This window comes from Chenopodium quinoa, unplaced genomic scaffold, assembly GCF_001683475.1.
Source record: "Chenopodium quinoa cultivar QQ74 unplaced genomic scaffold, ASM168347v1, whole genome shotgun sequence".
NCBI classification, from domain to species: domain Eukaryota; kingdom Viridiplantae; phylum Streptophyta; class Magnoliopsida; order Caryophyllales; family Amaranthaceae; genus Chenopodium; species Chenopodium quinoa.
In genome coordinates, this window is record NW_018743175.1 from 5,249,498 (window position 1) to 5,266,506 (window position 17,009).

The 17,009-nt window shown below is 35.6% G+C and overlaps 2 protein-coding genes across 4 annotated transcripts; both read right to left on the reverse strand.

Moving 5' to 3' along the window:
• Positions 1-294: 294 nt before the first annotated feature.
• Positions 295-7,143, reverse strand: LOC110732706. Its single transcript, XM_021912687.1, has 8 exons — positions 6,916-7,143; positions 6,052-6,518; positions 5,798-5,931; positions 5,415-5,663; positions 4,175-4,309; positions 3,379-3,561; positions 1,247-1,408; positions 295-814 (listed from the first exon to the last, which is right to left on the reverse strand). Exons 2-8 carry the CDS (start codon positions 6,437-6,439, stop codon positions 395-397), a joined length of 1,671 nt encoding a protein of 556 aa, XP_021768379.1. The 5' UTR covers positions 6,440-6,518; positions 6,916-7,143; the 3' UTR covers positions 295-394.
• A 756-nt stretch (positions 7,144-7,899) lies between these two features.
• LOC110732707 (SH3 domain-containing protein 2-like) lies at positions 7,900-14,009 on the reverse strand. 3 transcript variants are annotated; one of them, XM_021912689.1, is made up of 10 exons: positions 12,575-14,009; positions 11,632-11,745; positions 11,387-11,456; positions 11,163-11,293; positions 10,850-10,951; positions 10,515-10,715; positions 9,322-9,384; positions 9,025-9,144; positions 8,461-8,535; positions 7,900-8,348 (listed from the first exon to the last, which is right to left on the reverse strand). In XM_021912689.1, the coding sequence occupies exons 1-10, from the start codon at positions 12,632-12,634 to the stop codon at positions 8,229-8,231; spliced, it is 1,056 nt and encodes a 351-aa protein (XP_021768381.1). In that variant the 5' UTR covers positions 12,635-14,009; the 3' UTR covers positions 7,900-8,228. The 3 variants fall into 3 exon arrangements, with proteins under 3 accessions (XP_021768381.1, XP_021768380.1, XP_021768382.1); XM_021912688.1 differs by having other exon boundaries at positions 11,163-11,311; XM_021912690.1 differs by lacking the exon at positions 11,387-11,456 and having other exon boundaries at positions 7,901-8,348; positions 11,163-11,283; positions 12,575-14,007.
• Between the last annotated feature and the right edge of the window lie 3,000 nt (positions 14,010-17,009).

Consider the following 17,009-nt stretch of genomic DNA (forward strand, 5'->3'; position numbering starts at 1 on the left):
CAAAATACGTCATCGAACTTCTTCTAACAAAACAGGTCGTGAGATAGTGATGTACTTTCCTATTTTTTGTTTCCAGTGGGATTGGCAGTTCGTCATTTTCTCTTTTAGTACCAAAACATCCACTGTTCCAAATTTTAGCCAATTAAATTAGTTGACATCCACACCCTTTAGGCTGATGCGATGTGTATGGGAAGCTAGACTCGTGAGATAACAAATGCCTGTCACCATGATATAAAAGAGAAGTCCTTACCATTGATGAACACACCATTTTTAAGGCAGCCAAACAGGAAGAGATCACTGAAAATTGCTGAATTAAACATCATAAATAATTTACACGGATTACAAGTACAATACAACATGTCGTTTCCTTCCGCTCTTACACAAATAGAGCACCTCAATCATCAATTTTCTTTCTCAATGATAGTAGCTTCATCTTGGTAGCATGAAATGCAGTTGTGAAAATTTGTTGTACGAACCCATGCCTAGGTTTCTCTAAAGTAGCAATCAACCATTCATAGTCAGACAATGCTGATTCAGATAATGGCTCCAAGAATTCGCATTTATGTAAGATTTCAGGCGGTGGAATTCCAGATATCAGGTTTGTGGTCAGCTTTGGGGCGCCCTTGGGAAGGACTTCAGAAGGTACATTTTCTAAGGCAGATGGCATTGCACCAGGAAAAACCCCTTGCTTGAATGGAAGTTCTCGAGCAGGTTGTAGGCAGAAGTCTAACCACTGATGAACTAGTGGAGACGGCCCTCTGATACGCCCTCCAAGTTTTTCCATTGGCAAGCATTTAGTTGTAGCTGGCACAGCCTACATTGTTGATTTGTACAAAAAAGTATTATCAGAAGATTACACATAGGCAACTTATTCTGTGACAGAGTTGCAACAAAATCACATTATGGTCAAAATCTTAGCACAGACTGAACATTGGAATACAAGATGACTTATATTAGCAATGAAGTCAAAAGAGCAGTATGAGGATACATATATCTATTTCATGATCAAGCTAAATTATAACTAATAGTCTCTCTATCTCCAAATAATCTTCCTGTTAACCATTTGGGAGGTCTGAAAAGTATTTTTATCAAACATTAAGCAAACTTACTTGCACGATCAGTAAGCTTAAGTATAAATACCATAAATCAAATAGGGAGTTTAGTTCACGATATGCAAACCATCACATTTCAAATAAGATATTAAAATTTAGGATACTGTTCTAAAATAACTCTTGCAGAAACATACCCACAGATCTGCCCATAAACTGGCTCCTGACGTTGGAGCAATAACTGCAACATTTGACATTCGCTTGGCAGCAGGAAGGATGTCACTACTCCATCCTACAGCCACCCAAGCATCACCTACACTGAATGCCTTCAGGTAGTTTCCACTGTCAAATAACAAGACCTACATATAAAGTGATGCAGAATGGAGGGCGTCAGTGATACTATCAAACAAGAAACACCATTCTTCAATAACACAGCAAAAGGGAAAATAAAGCTACTCCCTCCTCCTGAAAATAATAAATTTCATGTATACCACCTAGGACGTCCAGAAAATAGTTTTCATATTTCCTAACGTTGTGATTGTTTGTAATTAGTTTTTACCATTATTCCCTTACCAAGATTCAGTAATAGGAAGAGTACGAGATATTGAGAATTGTCTAACTGTTACAAAGGGTCTTTCGTTTATGATGGGTCAGGGGAATGTGACTATTATTTCCAGGTGAGGGAGTATGTTCCAAGATGCTTAAAAGCAGCAGATCACAAGCCAATTATATATAGGAGAAATTAATACAACTTCCTTTTGAAAGAAGAATATATGAAACAGAATCTTAAGTGTTGGAGCTTATAAAAAACAGGTGTCAAGCTACCAATATCCTAATGCCAATAATCAGGATCCCACCTAGGATAAAGTTGGTGTAAATCCAGATTTGTATGCAGCATTGTAGCCTTGTTTTAAAATTGTAAGGATGCCCTTTCAGTCAGTCAGTCAATCAATCAATCAAAGCCTTAATCCCATAAGTGGGGTCGGCTACATGAACCAAATTTGATTATTCCGTGTAGTCATCGACAAAAATCCTCCTCCTCAATCCCTTAATGCCTCATCCTCATGCAAATGCATATACTTCATATCCTTCCTAACTCCTTCCAACCAAGTCATTTTCGGTCTCCCTCTCCCTCATTTAACCCCTCCATGGTCCCACTCTTCCACTCTTTGAACTGGTGCACCCTTGGGTCTCCGTCTTACATGCCCAAACCAATACAGACGATTTTCCCTTAATTTATCTGCAATGCCTACCACACCTACTTTCTTGCGAATAACCTTATTTTTGATTCTATCTCTTAGAGTGTTCCCACACATCCACCTTAACATGCACATTTCCGTAACCTTCATCATTTTAATGTGCTCCTTCTTAGAAGCCCAACATTCTGTACCATATAACAACATTGGTCTTATGGCCGTCCTGCAACTGTAAGGGAATGCTTCGGTCATATAAAACTCCCGTGGCCGCTCTCCATTTAAGCCACCGCAGCTTAATCTCGTGGGCCACGTCTTGATGAATGTCTCCATTTTTCTGGATGATCGACCCAAGATATTTAAAACAATCACTCATGGTCAAGTCCTTTCCATCCAAACTCATCACATCATTGCTTGTCCCCCTCTGAGTACCAAAGCAAAATACCAAATATTCAGTCTTAATCCGACTTATCTTAAACCCTCTAGATTCCAACCTTTGCCTCCATTGCTCCAACTTGGCATTAACTCCATCTTTAGTTTCATCCACCAAAACAATATCATGCGCAAATAACATACACTATGGGACTTCATCTTGAATTGGTCTAGTACTTCATCTAGGACCGTTGCAAAAAGGAAAGGGCTTAATGCAGACCCTTGATGCAATCCAATTGTAATAGGAAAATCTTTTGTCAACCCTCCACATGTCCTCACATTTGTTGACATATCCTTAACCAGGTCCACGTACCTTCGTGGGATACCTTTCTTCATTGCCCACCAAAGTACCTCTCTTGGCGCCTTGTCATATACCTTCTCTAAATCAATAAAGACCATATGAAGATCCTTCTTCTTTACCCTATAAAACTCCATCATTTGTCTTATCCAACATGATCTCTTAATAGTTTAAGGAAAAACTGCCTTAGTCTACATAAATAATGTTTTAAGATTTTAAACAAGGGTGAATTACTAAAAAATTGGGCAATATTTTTATAGTATACAGTCATGCCCATGAATGCCATCTTAATCCAATTATTCATTTGTATATTTTGCCACATGTAGAACATAGACTATAGTTCACCATTAACAAGAAAAGGTACATCATTCATTCAGCATTGCCCACCAATCCAAGCATTCAATACCTGTTTTGCAAGTAGATCTAGATTCTGCTGTACAGCACTTGTACCACCAGGAATCTCTTTTCTGATGTCACTAGTATTGTAAGATGCTCCCATATACTTCAACACGGCTCCTATTACCTCTCTAGGCGAATCCACCATAGAAATCTTTCCTGCAAGCTCGGGACGCCATAAATCTTTCCAATCCTGCAACGGCACTCACTGTAAAATAGCTATACACTGAAAGCTGAGAGTACAAGCAAAAAAAGGGGAGGTGGGCAAAGAGGAGAATTGAGAACATTCAATTTGAAATACTCCAAGTGACAAATTGCAACTTAGCAAGTATCAATGGACAACAGTTGTGAGAAAATATGCATGAGAGAGTGGCAGCGCAAGTTTATGACATGCATTGCATGTGTATTTCTAGTATTTAGAGAATGTTAAAGTTCACTGTAGGAGCCTGAATTATTATTTTACAAGCATGAATGCAGATAGTCTATATTGTCCCTCTATCATATGTTATTAGTGTTCCTGGAATTTTAGTTATAAAAATGCGAGTTATAACTCATAAGTGGGTAATTTTTTAACTAATCGATGTCTTGGCTTAAAATCAACACAGCTTACAGACTGCAACTACTACAGCAAATCCATGACAGAAAGTAATGCAGATTTACCAGCATTTCTTCAGTAAACATTACCCTGTACACCCCCCACCCCCACCCCCCCCCCACCCCCTCCCCTTTTTCTTTTACAAGGGTGTATTTACTCGTTTTCAATTTTCACTATGAAAAACTGAGCAGTTAAATTCTTCGAAACTAACCTCTATCGGAGCAAGTCCAAGCTTGTCAAATTTGCTCTTCTTGTATGCTATTACCATGCTTCCCCATCTATACGGTACCGCCCATATTCTACCTTCAGGATCGATTTTCCCTTTGTTATTCCTACGCAAGAAAGCCTACAACTACGTAAGTAAATGTAAGCAATGACAATATGAGCAGGCCATATACTCTTATGCCTGCACAAAAATTCATCCCCTGATAAAAATTAGTGACGAAATAAATACCGGGACTTTCCAAAGCAATAATGAGCATGCAATCAGTCACTCTACTGACCAGTACAGAAAAAAGATGCAACTCATGCAAGTATCTGGGCAAGATTTTTTCAACAAGATTTCTTGATTAAGTAGTATTACCAATGTCAGAAAATATAAAATATATTAGGAATTTCCCTTGTGAAGAGGGCTTCCTAATGTCTTCCTTTTCCTTACCTTAAAAAATAAATCACAGATATAGTATTATTAAAACAAAAAATTCCAATCCTGTGCAACAAACATCCTGCTAGAAAAATAGAAGGAGAAATTTCAGAGGAAAATTCTTCAGATCAGCCTCAAATCACCTAACATGTAAACTATCTATATACATTTTAATGCTTTTGTTGTACTGCAGCCCATACGGTGGTAGTTTAGATTTTAGAATTAGTTTGAACTCTTTCACCCAAGCATTACTGCTTTGGTGGAATTAAATCCTTGCTAATTTTCCTCTCAATAACAGCATCAACAACAAAGGTATCAGTCTACACATTAGTTGGCTAGAGGTGATTTATCTCTCTTTAAAAATATACCCTAATTTCTTAAAAAGTACTGGTATGATCATGCATACAACAGTCAAGCAGCACGATGATCCAAAATAGTAAAAGTCAACCAACAATCAAACAACAATTCAGAAGAGAATCGTTGCATGTTTCAAAAAAAAGAAAAAGAAAAAGAAGAGAATCGTTGCAGAAGTGTGTTCATCTCTCTATATATTTGATCTACCATTTCCTCTTTATTCGACTAATATAATACTAAGCAATTGTAGAGGAACGGAACACAATAAGCTTGAAAGAAAAGTGCAATATTATGTCATGCTAGTCAACAAGCCAAAAGTATTAGAAAATAGCCTAACTCAAAGTCTCAAACAATCAACAACTAGAAGAAATGTATGAAAGCAACTTGGATTCTATTTCAAGGTTTCTGGAAAAACAACATAACTAAAGAATTCCCAGTTAAAGCATGCCTCTACCTTCCACTTTTCTGGGAGATCTTTAAACCAATCATGATTCTCTGCCATTTGCATTGGTTCAATTATAGACTTGTCGATCAACAGACCAAGCCAGGAGTCACCAACAGTAATGAGATCAGCTGTGATGGCAGATTTTGGAGAATCTTCTTCCTTAAGTATGGACCTTGAAAGTTCAGAATAAACATCTTCAAGGGTTCCACGGAACTGCACACTTAGCTTTAATCTCTTTCCTTGAGACTGAATGAAATCCTACAAGTTTAAAATATATGGTAAGCGATCTACTGTTCCAAATAGTACACAGCTGTTGTCAACTGGATGCGTGGGTGTTTGTGGGGGGGGGGGGTGGTGCCAGTGCAGCCAGATTACTAAACAAACCAACAGACCTTGATCCAGGCAGGTGGTACAGAGCCTTGTAGAGCAACAACTTTCAAAGGGACAGTCAAAGCATATGTTTTGGATTTCCATTTTTCAAATTCTTCACGCTGCTGTTCACTATCCACATTTTGCACACCTCTTTCTGAAGTATTATCAGGATGCAAAGATACAAATCCATGTCACCTTTACACGCTTTTGACCTTTACATTAATAACTATGGAAATAAAAAAATTAAAGGAGAACACCAAGAATTAAAATGCACCTTCAGCAACGATTTCCTCTTGAACTGATGGGCATGTAGCAGGATCAACAGCAGCAAGGGCATTAGATGTCTTACTAGAAAATGAAAAGGTAAAGATGCCAAGCGCGACCAATATCAAGGACGAGGTAGAAGCCTTAACAAATGCTCGAGGCAATTCGAACCACAGGCATTTGTTGGAAGAGGTAGACACTGACGAACTCACATCCAATCGCCGATTTGATGAAGCATTTATCCTAGGAAAGCTAAGACTCTTGTGAGGAAACACAATAGTAGGCCGACGGCAAGCAAATGCAGGATATAGACAATTGAGTGGTGGCTTTACTGAGTTCATTCTTGAACCCACAGGTAATAACTTATCAATGCAGCCATTATTTGAGAATAAGGCCATCAAAAACTTGGACACTCATCCAAGATTTGCAATGAACACTTTAACCCAATATTCCAAAAACAAGTTTTCACAATAACCTCTGCAATATAATAAAAAAAATAATCAATTAAAGACCCAGAAAAATTACAAGTTCAAGTTCACTATTTCATTTTATCTTCAACCTCAATTCTGGTAATGATAAATAAATAAAAACCCAGAAATCACTGTATCATTTTATCTTCAACCTCAATTCAATGCAATTTGCAACTACCTCTTTTATTTTCGGTAACAAACATAATTTATTAATACACTTCATCTAATGATTTCACATTTTTATGAACTACTAATTTGAAGCATTAAAATCACATAAATTTTTTTTTTTGTCCGATATTAAAATTACATAGATTAAAGAACTGAAATTCTTATCTAAATTCAAAATTATTCCATATAAAATCAACTATCCAACAAAAGAAAAGGAGGAAAAAACAACGCATTACCTTCACCTCTTCTAAAATGAGAGAGAGTTAACAATGGAGTTTCCACTAATAGTTTGCTACTGAAATCCTTGAACTTGGGGTTAAATTTTGAAGGGCAAGAGAAATTTAATCAAATCATCGAGTTGAAGGACAGTGAATGCGGGTAAAAGAATATACAGTACAAACCACTCACTGATAGGGTACTAGGCGTTAACTTTTGAAAGGATTGCGTGTTCCATCCCGATAATAATTCGGAGGGGGCTAAATCTTAATTATTCAAAATTGAATTCGAATTAACTCAAAGGGTGAATCAATTCACCTGGATGGAACACCAAAAATACTAATGATATGATTTTAAGTTTCCAACTAATTCTCATTTATCTTTAAAATATTCATAAACAATTTCGGCAACTTAAAATACAAATTTTCTTACAATCAAGAAGATTTTTCATAAATGAATAGAGTTTTAGGTATTGTTAGGTTGACAAAAAAATACACAGAAAATTAAAATTTTTAGAAATCAAAATCTTTTTGGTGGTGTTGGGTTGACAAATTCATGGAAAGTAAAAATTCTTAGAAAATTTCTTGATGAACCAGACACTATTCAGTATTTATTTCCTTGGAATTTCAAATAACGGAAAATTAAATTTTCAAGTAATTTGCAATTCCTACCTTCAACCAAACAAGCCTTATTTTTACCTGATAACTTTTTAGAAGTTATAAAGTTAGATGAGCTAACATCTAATCATGGATTCATTGCTAATTTTGCTATATCATAGTCTTCCTATAATAAACGGAGTACTTTGTAATTCATATGAACCCAAGCTAAACCGGGCCTTAATACCAATTTTTGGTAAAGGTTTGTAGGGGGAGCAAGCCCGAAGAACATAGCCCTAAAGAGACTTCATGTCAACTTGTCAAACACAATGATTTAGTGATTAGCAATGTATACTTGTACTAGTCTATTTGATTAATTATCTTTACACACATTAATGAACTTGAACCAAGCCGTAAGCTCAACCAAGCGAAAAACTCATATGTATGATTAAATACACCTAATTTTGTCAGTACATCTTTCAGATGTTGGCCCCTAAATTTATAATTATATACCATCGGTGTGTACTATACATCATTCCAATTACTTGTTTCTTGGTACATAGACTGTGCTACACAATGTTTAGACAACATCAAAACTTAAAACCCATGATTTTGTACAGTTTCTCCTCGAATATTGTGATCCCTTCTATAAAAGATGGTGAATATTGTATAAAAAACAATAAGCTATATAACTTATTTTACAGCAAAAATTAAGTGGTAACTAGGAACTATGGCTGCTAAAGGTTTGCCCAGGATACGTTGCCTTCTGAAACTTCATCCAACCTTTGTACGTAAGGGGTAGGAAACCATCCTGTCTTACCATTGCATTCACCTTTGGACCAGCCACCGGGAATCACCTTAATACAAACAAAGCACCACATGTAATCAAATTGATACTCATGACGGTAATATGCATGACTGCATGTACGAAGTCACTGAAATTAAACCTCCACCAATTGAAGTACATACCTGCTGCACCACGACAATATCACCAGCTAGTAGACTTAACTCCCCTTCAGCTTGAGCATCGAATGGGTGTACAACCTGTGAAATAGATAAGATTAAACAAAGAAGACATTAACAAAAAAAATAAAGCTTAGGGAAGACATGGCTTAAAATGAACATATATAGTTTTTGACAGCAGAATATATAAATCTAGTAAGTTAAACTTTGAACTTTCTCACATTATATTTACTGAAAACCAATTAAGAATTCCAAATAAAAACTAAATTTGGTGGAGATGTCAAATTCAAATAAATAGTGAGGATAGTTGTGATATTCTTGGCTGAAATTTTGAAATTAAACCCCAAATGAAAAGCAGCTTAGGAAGCTGTACTGTATTGTTCTGCAGAGGATGTGTTAGAACCATTAATAATAGTTGTAGAGAATCTTAAGTGTTACCGCTGTTAGTTTCTCTTTCTTCTGCATAACTACATCTTTATTGCAGATTAACATTCTCTGTGGGAATTAAGAGAAGGGGGGGTGGGGGGGGGGTGTTGGGAAGAGCTATACTGACAAGTTTAGCAATCTCACTTTTGCAACATAGCATGCATCATCTTCTTGTTCTATGTAATGCTCCTTGCTTCCATTTGAATGGCTCTCTGTAGCATCTTCTGGCAGTGATGACTCGCACAATTGTTCCAGTTGAATAATCTAAAATACCAGAATAATTTACAACAAAGATTAAGACACATTTTTTACAAGCATGTAGCATCATGCATCAATGCAAGGTAACAAGCAACCGTACTAAGCAAGAGAAGTTTCCAATATCATTTTACCCTCAACAGTACTAAGCAACTGAATGCATAAGAAAAGAGATATATTACATACCTCAGGAAGAACCTTTTCCAACATAGCAAGAACATTGCGATGGTAAGATCTTTCAGCATTCAGCTGCAAGTTACAACACCCATAATACATTACCGCAATCATTTATGAAGAAACTTAGAAAGATACAAAGATCAGGAAAGGAACAGTAAATTCAATAAATGAATCTTCCCCATGACTGGTGGGGCTAATAACCATTTCAATCCACCCAAAGAAGCTGGAGAATCCTCTGAATCTTCTAATACATTAAAGATTAAACAAAAAAAAATAAATAAATAATTATCTTTTAGAGTGCCTCAAAGGCTAAATGTAGGCCTGGGAATCCAGTTTTTGAGTGCCTCTATCTTCTTCAATTGATATATCCCGTGATGAACAAGAAAGAATAAGCAAAAAGGGTGAAGCATTAATCTGTTCCAATTTAAATTCTTGATAAATTTCTGACAGGCTAAATGTACAAGTCTTACTAGAGTCCTTTCATGCTATCTGATGGAAGTAAATCAGAATCTTTAGCTGATGATAGGTGCATGATCATAATTAGGGGGGTCACATCTGTCACAGATTACCAATTGACCTCAGTCTTAATCCCTAAGATTTAACCTAATATATACTCATTGCCTCAAAAGCATTCTGATCATATGTTTTATTTATCAGTAGGATGCAGAGGCATTATATAATGTCACGCTCCCAGTAGCTACTAAAATACAAAAAACCAAGCACGCCTGCACGTGCAATTGTGGCTTCTTTCTGACACTCTCTTAAAACATGATCCCAAATCATTCTATTTTTCAATGTTATTAAACTTCCTCATAAAGGTTGTCCGAAAAAGTTCTTCACACTTCTATTTTGAGGTACAGATAATTTCTTCTTTTCCATCCCATTATTTTCTCTTAACCATTTTTCTCTCTCTATCCACTTCGGCACTTCCAATAAATAATTCTACATTTAGCTATATTTTTTAAACTCCATGCTCAATCCCAATGTGTAAAACATTCAAAGATGGAAGGAATATCTCGGAAATGTATAAAACATTGAGAAATGGAAGGAGTGTCATGTAAGGTATATCTAATTAATGTGATTACTTGTGCATAAAACTATACTCAATAATTATTGACGATGTTTGAAGTTGACAAAGATACAGGAATTCAGAGTTCCAATATGCAGCTAGAAACAGTTGATGGGGAATAGAAAGAGTATACCATAACAACAAGCTGATGGAAAGTCATCTTTTGCTGATGTGCCTCGACTGACAGCATTGCAGATGTTGCTTCCTTTCCAAGTGCCATCAATCTAGATTTAAGATAATCCAACTTTTCCTCTGCATTCTCAAGTTTGATGGAGTTTTCCTCAGATTTTGATCCCTCAGTGGACTTTGACCTCAGTCTTAGTACATCAGCTGCCTACTGAGAAGCCATATAAGATTCAGAATGTACGTTGACTACTGGCAATTATATCATTAGAGGAGAGATAGCGGATACTTAATTGACTTCCAATCAACCAATGAAAAGTTATTAACTAAGATAAAAATTACAACCTGAGCTTCCACTTCCTGCCATAACTTGTCATATCGACGTACAAGAAGCCGAGCATCCTCAAGCTCAGCACTTCTTACCAGTGCTTGCAATGACTTACAGACCTAGATAATCAAAATGAAACAGAATCTTCAAATTTCAAGTCCAGAAAAGATCAATCAGAAAAAATAACTCCATTGCACTTAATTACATCAGAAAACCAACTCAAATATGTTAATTTTCTACACCGCACACTAGATAAACATGTAAGAACGGAAGGATGGATTACATAACATGTTTTGTACAATGGAAATATACACAGCTATCCCTATATACCTTTTCATCAAATATTGCTAGCATGGTCTCCTTCTCTTCTACCATTGAACTGTGAGAGGTACCAACACGCGCTGCAGCTTCTGTCAAAGGAGATGTGCTACAATGGCTTTCTGCTCCATATCTGCAACAGTCTTGAGCAAATTTTCTTTCTGCATTAGACATACTACCATCTTAAACCTTGCACATAGACACAACAACAATTGTGGAGGTATAACTAAGCCCACCTATTTCAATTTGCTTTGAAGTAACTGATGTAATCCCTTCTATGCCATGCACTAAGCTCTTTTCAAAATGCTAACCACAAAACAAAATTATAAGCAACATCATAAAAAATGTACAATTACTTTTGTTGATGGAAATGGAAATGAATTTGTAGGAAAATTTTCTAGCACAGATTCCAAAGGGTTCATAATTAGAAGGCAGATCATTTCACCATTCACAAAAAGGGCAAGAGGCCAATATAATATACCTTGGCTTCTCGCGTAGATGCATATAACTTGTGCAGTTGGTCACGGCATGCAATCTCTGCTTCATTTACTACAAAAGCTTCGGTACCAAAGTGCCCGAACTGTCTTAGAAGAGCCTGTAGAAGATGCCATTAGTCCTCAATCTTTGTTAAATTTAATTTGGCCAGTATAATGATTGTTCATGTATGTATATACTCCAACAATAATTGAGTTCACAGTATAAGTCATATTTTTAATAGTTTTCAGCTTAAAATTAATCTTATAATTCCATTTCTGTGAATATAAATTCATTAAATTTTCATTTTATTTAGTTCTTCGTACAATAAAATATGGATTCATGGTCTAAATTTGTTAAAAAAAAAAAAAAAAGTAGAATGTGTTCTATTACTTGACTAATTATGAGTATTAACTCTCTTGCTAACAAATTTTCTCTGCCACAAAATTAGCATCACCTTTTCAACTTGTGTCATCAAAGGGACAATGAAAACACCATTTTACCAGCTTTTTTTTGGTACCCTCTTCGTAAATCCTTTCCCCTTCTTAAAACCACATTCTACCAGACAAACCCTATTAATTTTAAGAAACTAATCAATTGTAAGATGATTCCTTCAACTGTAATACTTCCTTAAATTCCGAAAACTAAAGTGTGTGTCACCAAGTTTAGTTGGTAATTCCATAATACCTAAAACCCGGGATTGAATCCCGTCTACATAACATGTCCTCAGTAGCTAGTTATACACCAAAATAAGTGCAAAAACTAAAAGCTAGACACCCATATAAAGCAAACCGTACTGTACAATTTAAATACATCATTCAAGATTTTGCTACCCAGATCATAAGTAGTTAGAAATCATGATTGCAAATACATAAACAATTATATAAAGTTAAAACAGTTGAATAGTAAAAAATTGTTGAAATAAAGATCAAATCTTTGAGAAAGATTACCTGTTGTTGCTTAGAAACTTGATCTTTGAGCTTGTTAGCTTGCCTTTTAATGGCTTCCATTCAATCTCTCCCAAAAAAAAAAAAAAAAAAAAAAAAAACACCCTTTTGATTTATACTCTTTTAATTTCAAGTGTAAATCATTTAAAGTGGAAATAAATTTATAGCATAAGACTTCTCTCCTTAAAAATTAGAAAAAGGTTTGAACTTGAATAAGGCATTTTTTAATAGAAGTTGGGAATTGGGATTGCGGAGGAAAAAGGTTGAAAAAAGTGAAGAATTATTATTGGGAGTGGAGTGGTATTGGAATTTATTATTGAGAATATAATTGGTCAGGAATAATAAATTTTTTAGAAATAAAAATGAATAAAAGAAAAAGAAAAAAGGAATTAAATTCTCGAATGTTGGAACTATTATTGGATCAGGTGTCCAACTAGTGTAGACTGTAAAGGAGTTTATTCTTCTGAGAAGTTGAGAAGACTCACAATAGGTAGGGGTGACAATTTTGACTGTCAATTCAGTTATAAAAGGGTCGTCGGGTTAGATGCTTTCTATGAATCCTAAGCCATTTGAATCCTAAGCCAGAAAAGGAAAAGAAATCTGACAGAAAATCTGGTTCTGGGTATTTATCTTCTTCTGGGTCATCGAATTCCTCATCTGGGTACTTGAATTCTCCCAATTACAGGGGAAAACAGGGTGTTAAAAAGGGTAAAGATGGAAACTTTTCATCAGGGTCATCGAATTCCGGGTTGAAAACTTCAACAAAATCTGTGAAAACGGGTTGTTTTTGGTGTTCTCCGAAACGGGTTTCGAGGAAGAAGAGTGATAGTGGTGGTAGTACTCGAAACAGGGCGTTTGAGTTGGGTGATGATTGGGGAAAAACATGATGAAATATTGAGTGATTTGAGGTCATTTTCGGCAAAGAAGCAGAAGGATTTGATGAAGATTGCAAAGAAAGAAGAAGAGAAGATTAATAAAGAAGCAGAAAAGATAGTTAAATGGGCTAAACAAACTTCTGCAAGGTTGGATTTTTCCATCAATGATAATCTTAGTGATGATGACAGTGACTATAATTTTGGACATCATTGATGTGAGCTTCTCTTTTTGTTTTTTTATCGTCGAGTACCTGATAGGCGAATGTATGAAATCAAATCAAGTTCCACCAAAGTTAGTTAAACATGGCACTATCATACAATAGACTAGTAGCAATACTAAGTAGTTCTATGAATGGTGTATAAATAGTACTTGTTAATTGTTGCACAAAACAAATAGGTCTATGAATGTTGTATAAATAGTACTTTTATGTATAAGAAAATGAGTTGCAATATGTTTAATATTTGATTTTATATGTGGTGTGGTGAAAGGATTGTGCAATATAACCAGATTCTTGTACAGGATTAAATTGATTAGCATGGTGAGTCTAATGCAGACCCTTCTTTTCCGTTCACTTGATTACTTCCTGAAGCACTCTCCCCGTTTTACTTCTCAATTTGAATAAACAAAATGAAGGGGAAAGAATAAATAATTTCCATTCAAAGTGGGAAGAATAGTTAATTTATTTACATGATTTTATGAAATATTGGCAGCTTCTAATTTAAGTGCAAGGGAACCTTCATTCAGACTTTCAAGTTTTAAACGATACAAAACATTCGGAAGAACATTATTTGATCAAATGGGCATACTGTCATAAGATCTTAAGCACCTTAGTGCGATATTCAACAAGTGCCCAAATCAGGAAGATATTTCTGTATGCGGCGTAAGTAATCATGCAGTTCCTGTTGAAAACACCCATGATCTCCTGTATAATATGAAAATATACAGAAATGTCAAAATTAGGAACAATAATAACTGAAATCACACAAAATAAAATAGGCAAGACATAAATACAACCTCCAAATTTCCTAACATCGATCCATTTTAGAAGGGTTTGAGGAAGTATATGCAATCTTACCCTTACCATAACTAATGGAGAGGGCGTGTCCAAAAGAAGAAATACAAATCCAAATTCTAAAGAAGAATCAGCTTGGGTTCACCATATGATGATACTTTGCTACACGAATAACAAATGCAAAAGATTACCTGCTGTGGAAAATCTCCATTTGGCATTTGAGAATTGATCAACACTTTAGCTGCTCGATGCAATGGCACTGGAACTCTCTCAGCCTGCACCCAAGTAGCAGTTTACAATGAAAAGGAAAATCCTTGGAACTTACAAGAACATAACATATATAAATTTTAGTCCAGATAAACCTCCTTGACCACTGAAGAATATTTGCAGATCATTGATATGATCATTCCAGACCTCTATTTCATATATTCAAGTGAAATTAGTAGATTTAGTACTATAATGAGCATTTGGTGTATATTCCTTCATGAATTGAATTCAAAAGAAGCTACAAGTTTTAATTTGTTTAAATCATACACAAATCTGTGGGAAACATGAAAACCTGAAAAACAAGACCAGCAAACCTCATGCAAATAAAATGAAGATGGTGGTATTGTGAAGGAAGAGTAATGTAAAACATACAGCTTTGGTAATCAAGAGAGATTTGGAGGCTTGTTGAGAGATATATATAGACAAGGAGTTTGCATGTGGTGGAAAAGGCTACCAAAAGAGATTTGTAAGGCATGTCAGTGAATTGAATAACAAAAGACGGTTAGAAATAGAACAAATTGTGTTAGTTCTAGAAACTCAGTGGAGTCAATAAAAAAAAATATAATGTATGAAAAGGTAGTGTGGAGCTTAAGTTGGAAATTTTTCACTTTCCCAAAAGGCAGCACCTGCCTTTGAAGGAATTCCTTGAGTATTCTTCAACCTTAGGAGGGTTGAAGAAACTGTAACAAGAATGATTGGGGCATGCCAGGTCAATCCTAGTGGATAGGTCATTCATTGGTGTGGCCAAGTATGGGCAAGAGGAGATTAACATAAATGATTTTTATGAATGCCACTGAGCTAGAAAGGTCCTGCAACAGCGTTTAGATGCTCAAATCATTAACTAACTCAAGTTGCTTGATTTGCTTCCTGGAACAGTTCAGCTTGTCACGCAAACATATATTGTTAAAGTTGTGATGACAGGGACCTGACAATACATTGGTAAAGTGATGATCGGATAGTCAATGTGCAGAAAATCTATTTTTCAAAACAAAGATGCCATCTCTATCCTGAAGCTCTTGAAGTTATGGTGGCACAACACTAATATTAGTGACAAGGAATGATGGCAAGCTAGAGTTTGCCTATGTGGATGTATTAAAACTTGAAAACAATCCTGAATCTTGTCAAATCTGTGCCATTGTCTCTCTGAATTTAATCAGAGGAATGCAGAACAGCACACATTTATAAAACGTTTGACTAGATATTGCAGATATCATGTGAGTTGAACTTCTGGATGCCATTTGCCATTGAACTTATGTTCTCTACGCTATTTTGAACCTAACCTTGTTCTGACATGACTAATAGCTCTCTCCCCAGCCACCTGAAGAAAGCTGTTTAGATAACAAATAGTCACAGGCTTTACGAATGCTGGGGCAATTGTCATAGTTCTTTCCAGCTGCGATCAATCCTAGGACCCCAAACCATGTTCCATATGTAAGCTAGTTCTTCGAATGGATTCTTGGTTTCAGCTTACTGGCAAAGAATTCTAGCATGATGTCATAGACTGGAAGTTCAGAAAAGTAGAAATGAAGGAGAAGAGAACTTGGTGAAAATTGATATTTAGTTGTAATTCTATGTGATTAAATAGATAGTGCAACCCAGCAGCTAAAGTTTGCATAGATCATATGCAGCAAATGCCACCACCCCCCCCCCAGCACTCCAGCAGGGCTACCTTAATGGGCTTTAATAACAACCGCCTGTGCTCATATACTGCCATAAATGGTATGTCTCAACCATTTAGTCTAACATTAGTTTTGGAAATATCAAAGGAAATACAGATTAATGGAAAAAAATTCCAATGCGAATATATAGATTCAATTTTTATGAAGTACAAAATTCTGAAAGTAAAAAAATCAAAGGACTATGATGAAGATAAGAGTGCAAGGGAGTATCTTCAAGATATATTCTATAACCTAATATATTTTCTTTATTATGCAGTTCTAAAAAAGTGAACACAGTATTATATAGGGAAAAAAAAAAATGTAATTAGTTCACATTTATGGATACAAAGATAGCCAAGTGATATAGTTAAAGTTTACTCCGAAAAAAAAAAAAAATGCAATTTGAGTGCATTATCATTCCGAAATTTCGAAATCGAAACAATGTAATGTCACATAACGGAAAAACCCAAAATTCATACCTTAAACTAAATTTTGTGCAAACTTGAGAGTCAAGCTTTAAATTTTGCTCCTAGTTGATTTTAGCTTAATAATATGAGAAGCAATGGGTAAGACAGAGAGATAACAGCATAACACTATGACCTGTAAATAAGCTGTTAATGCCTGG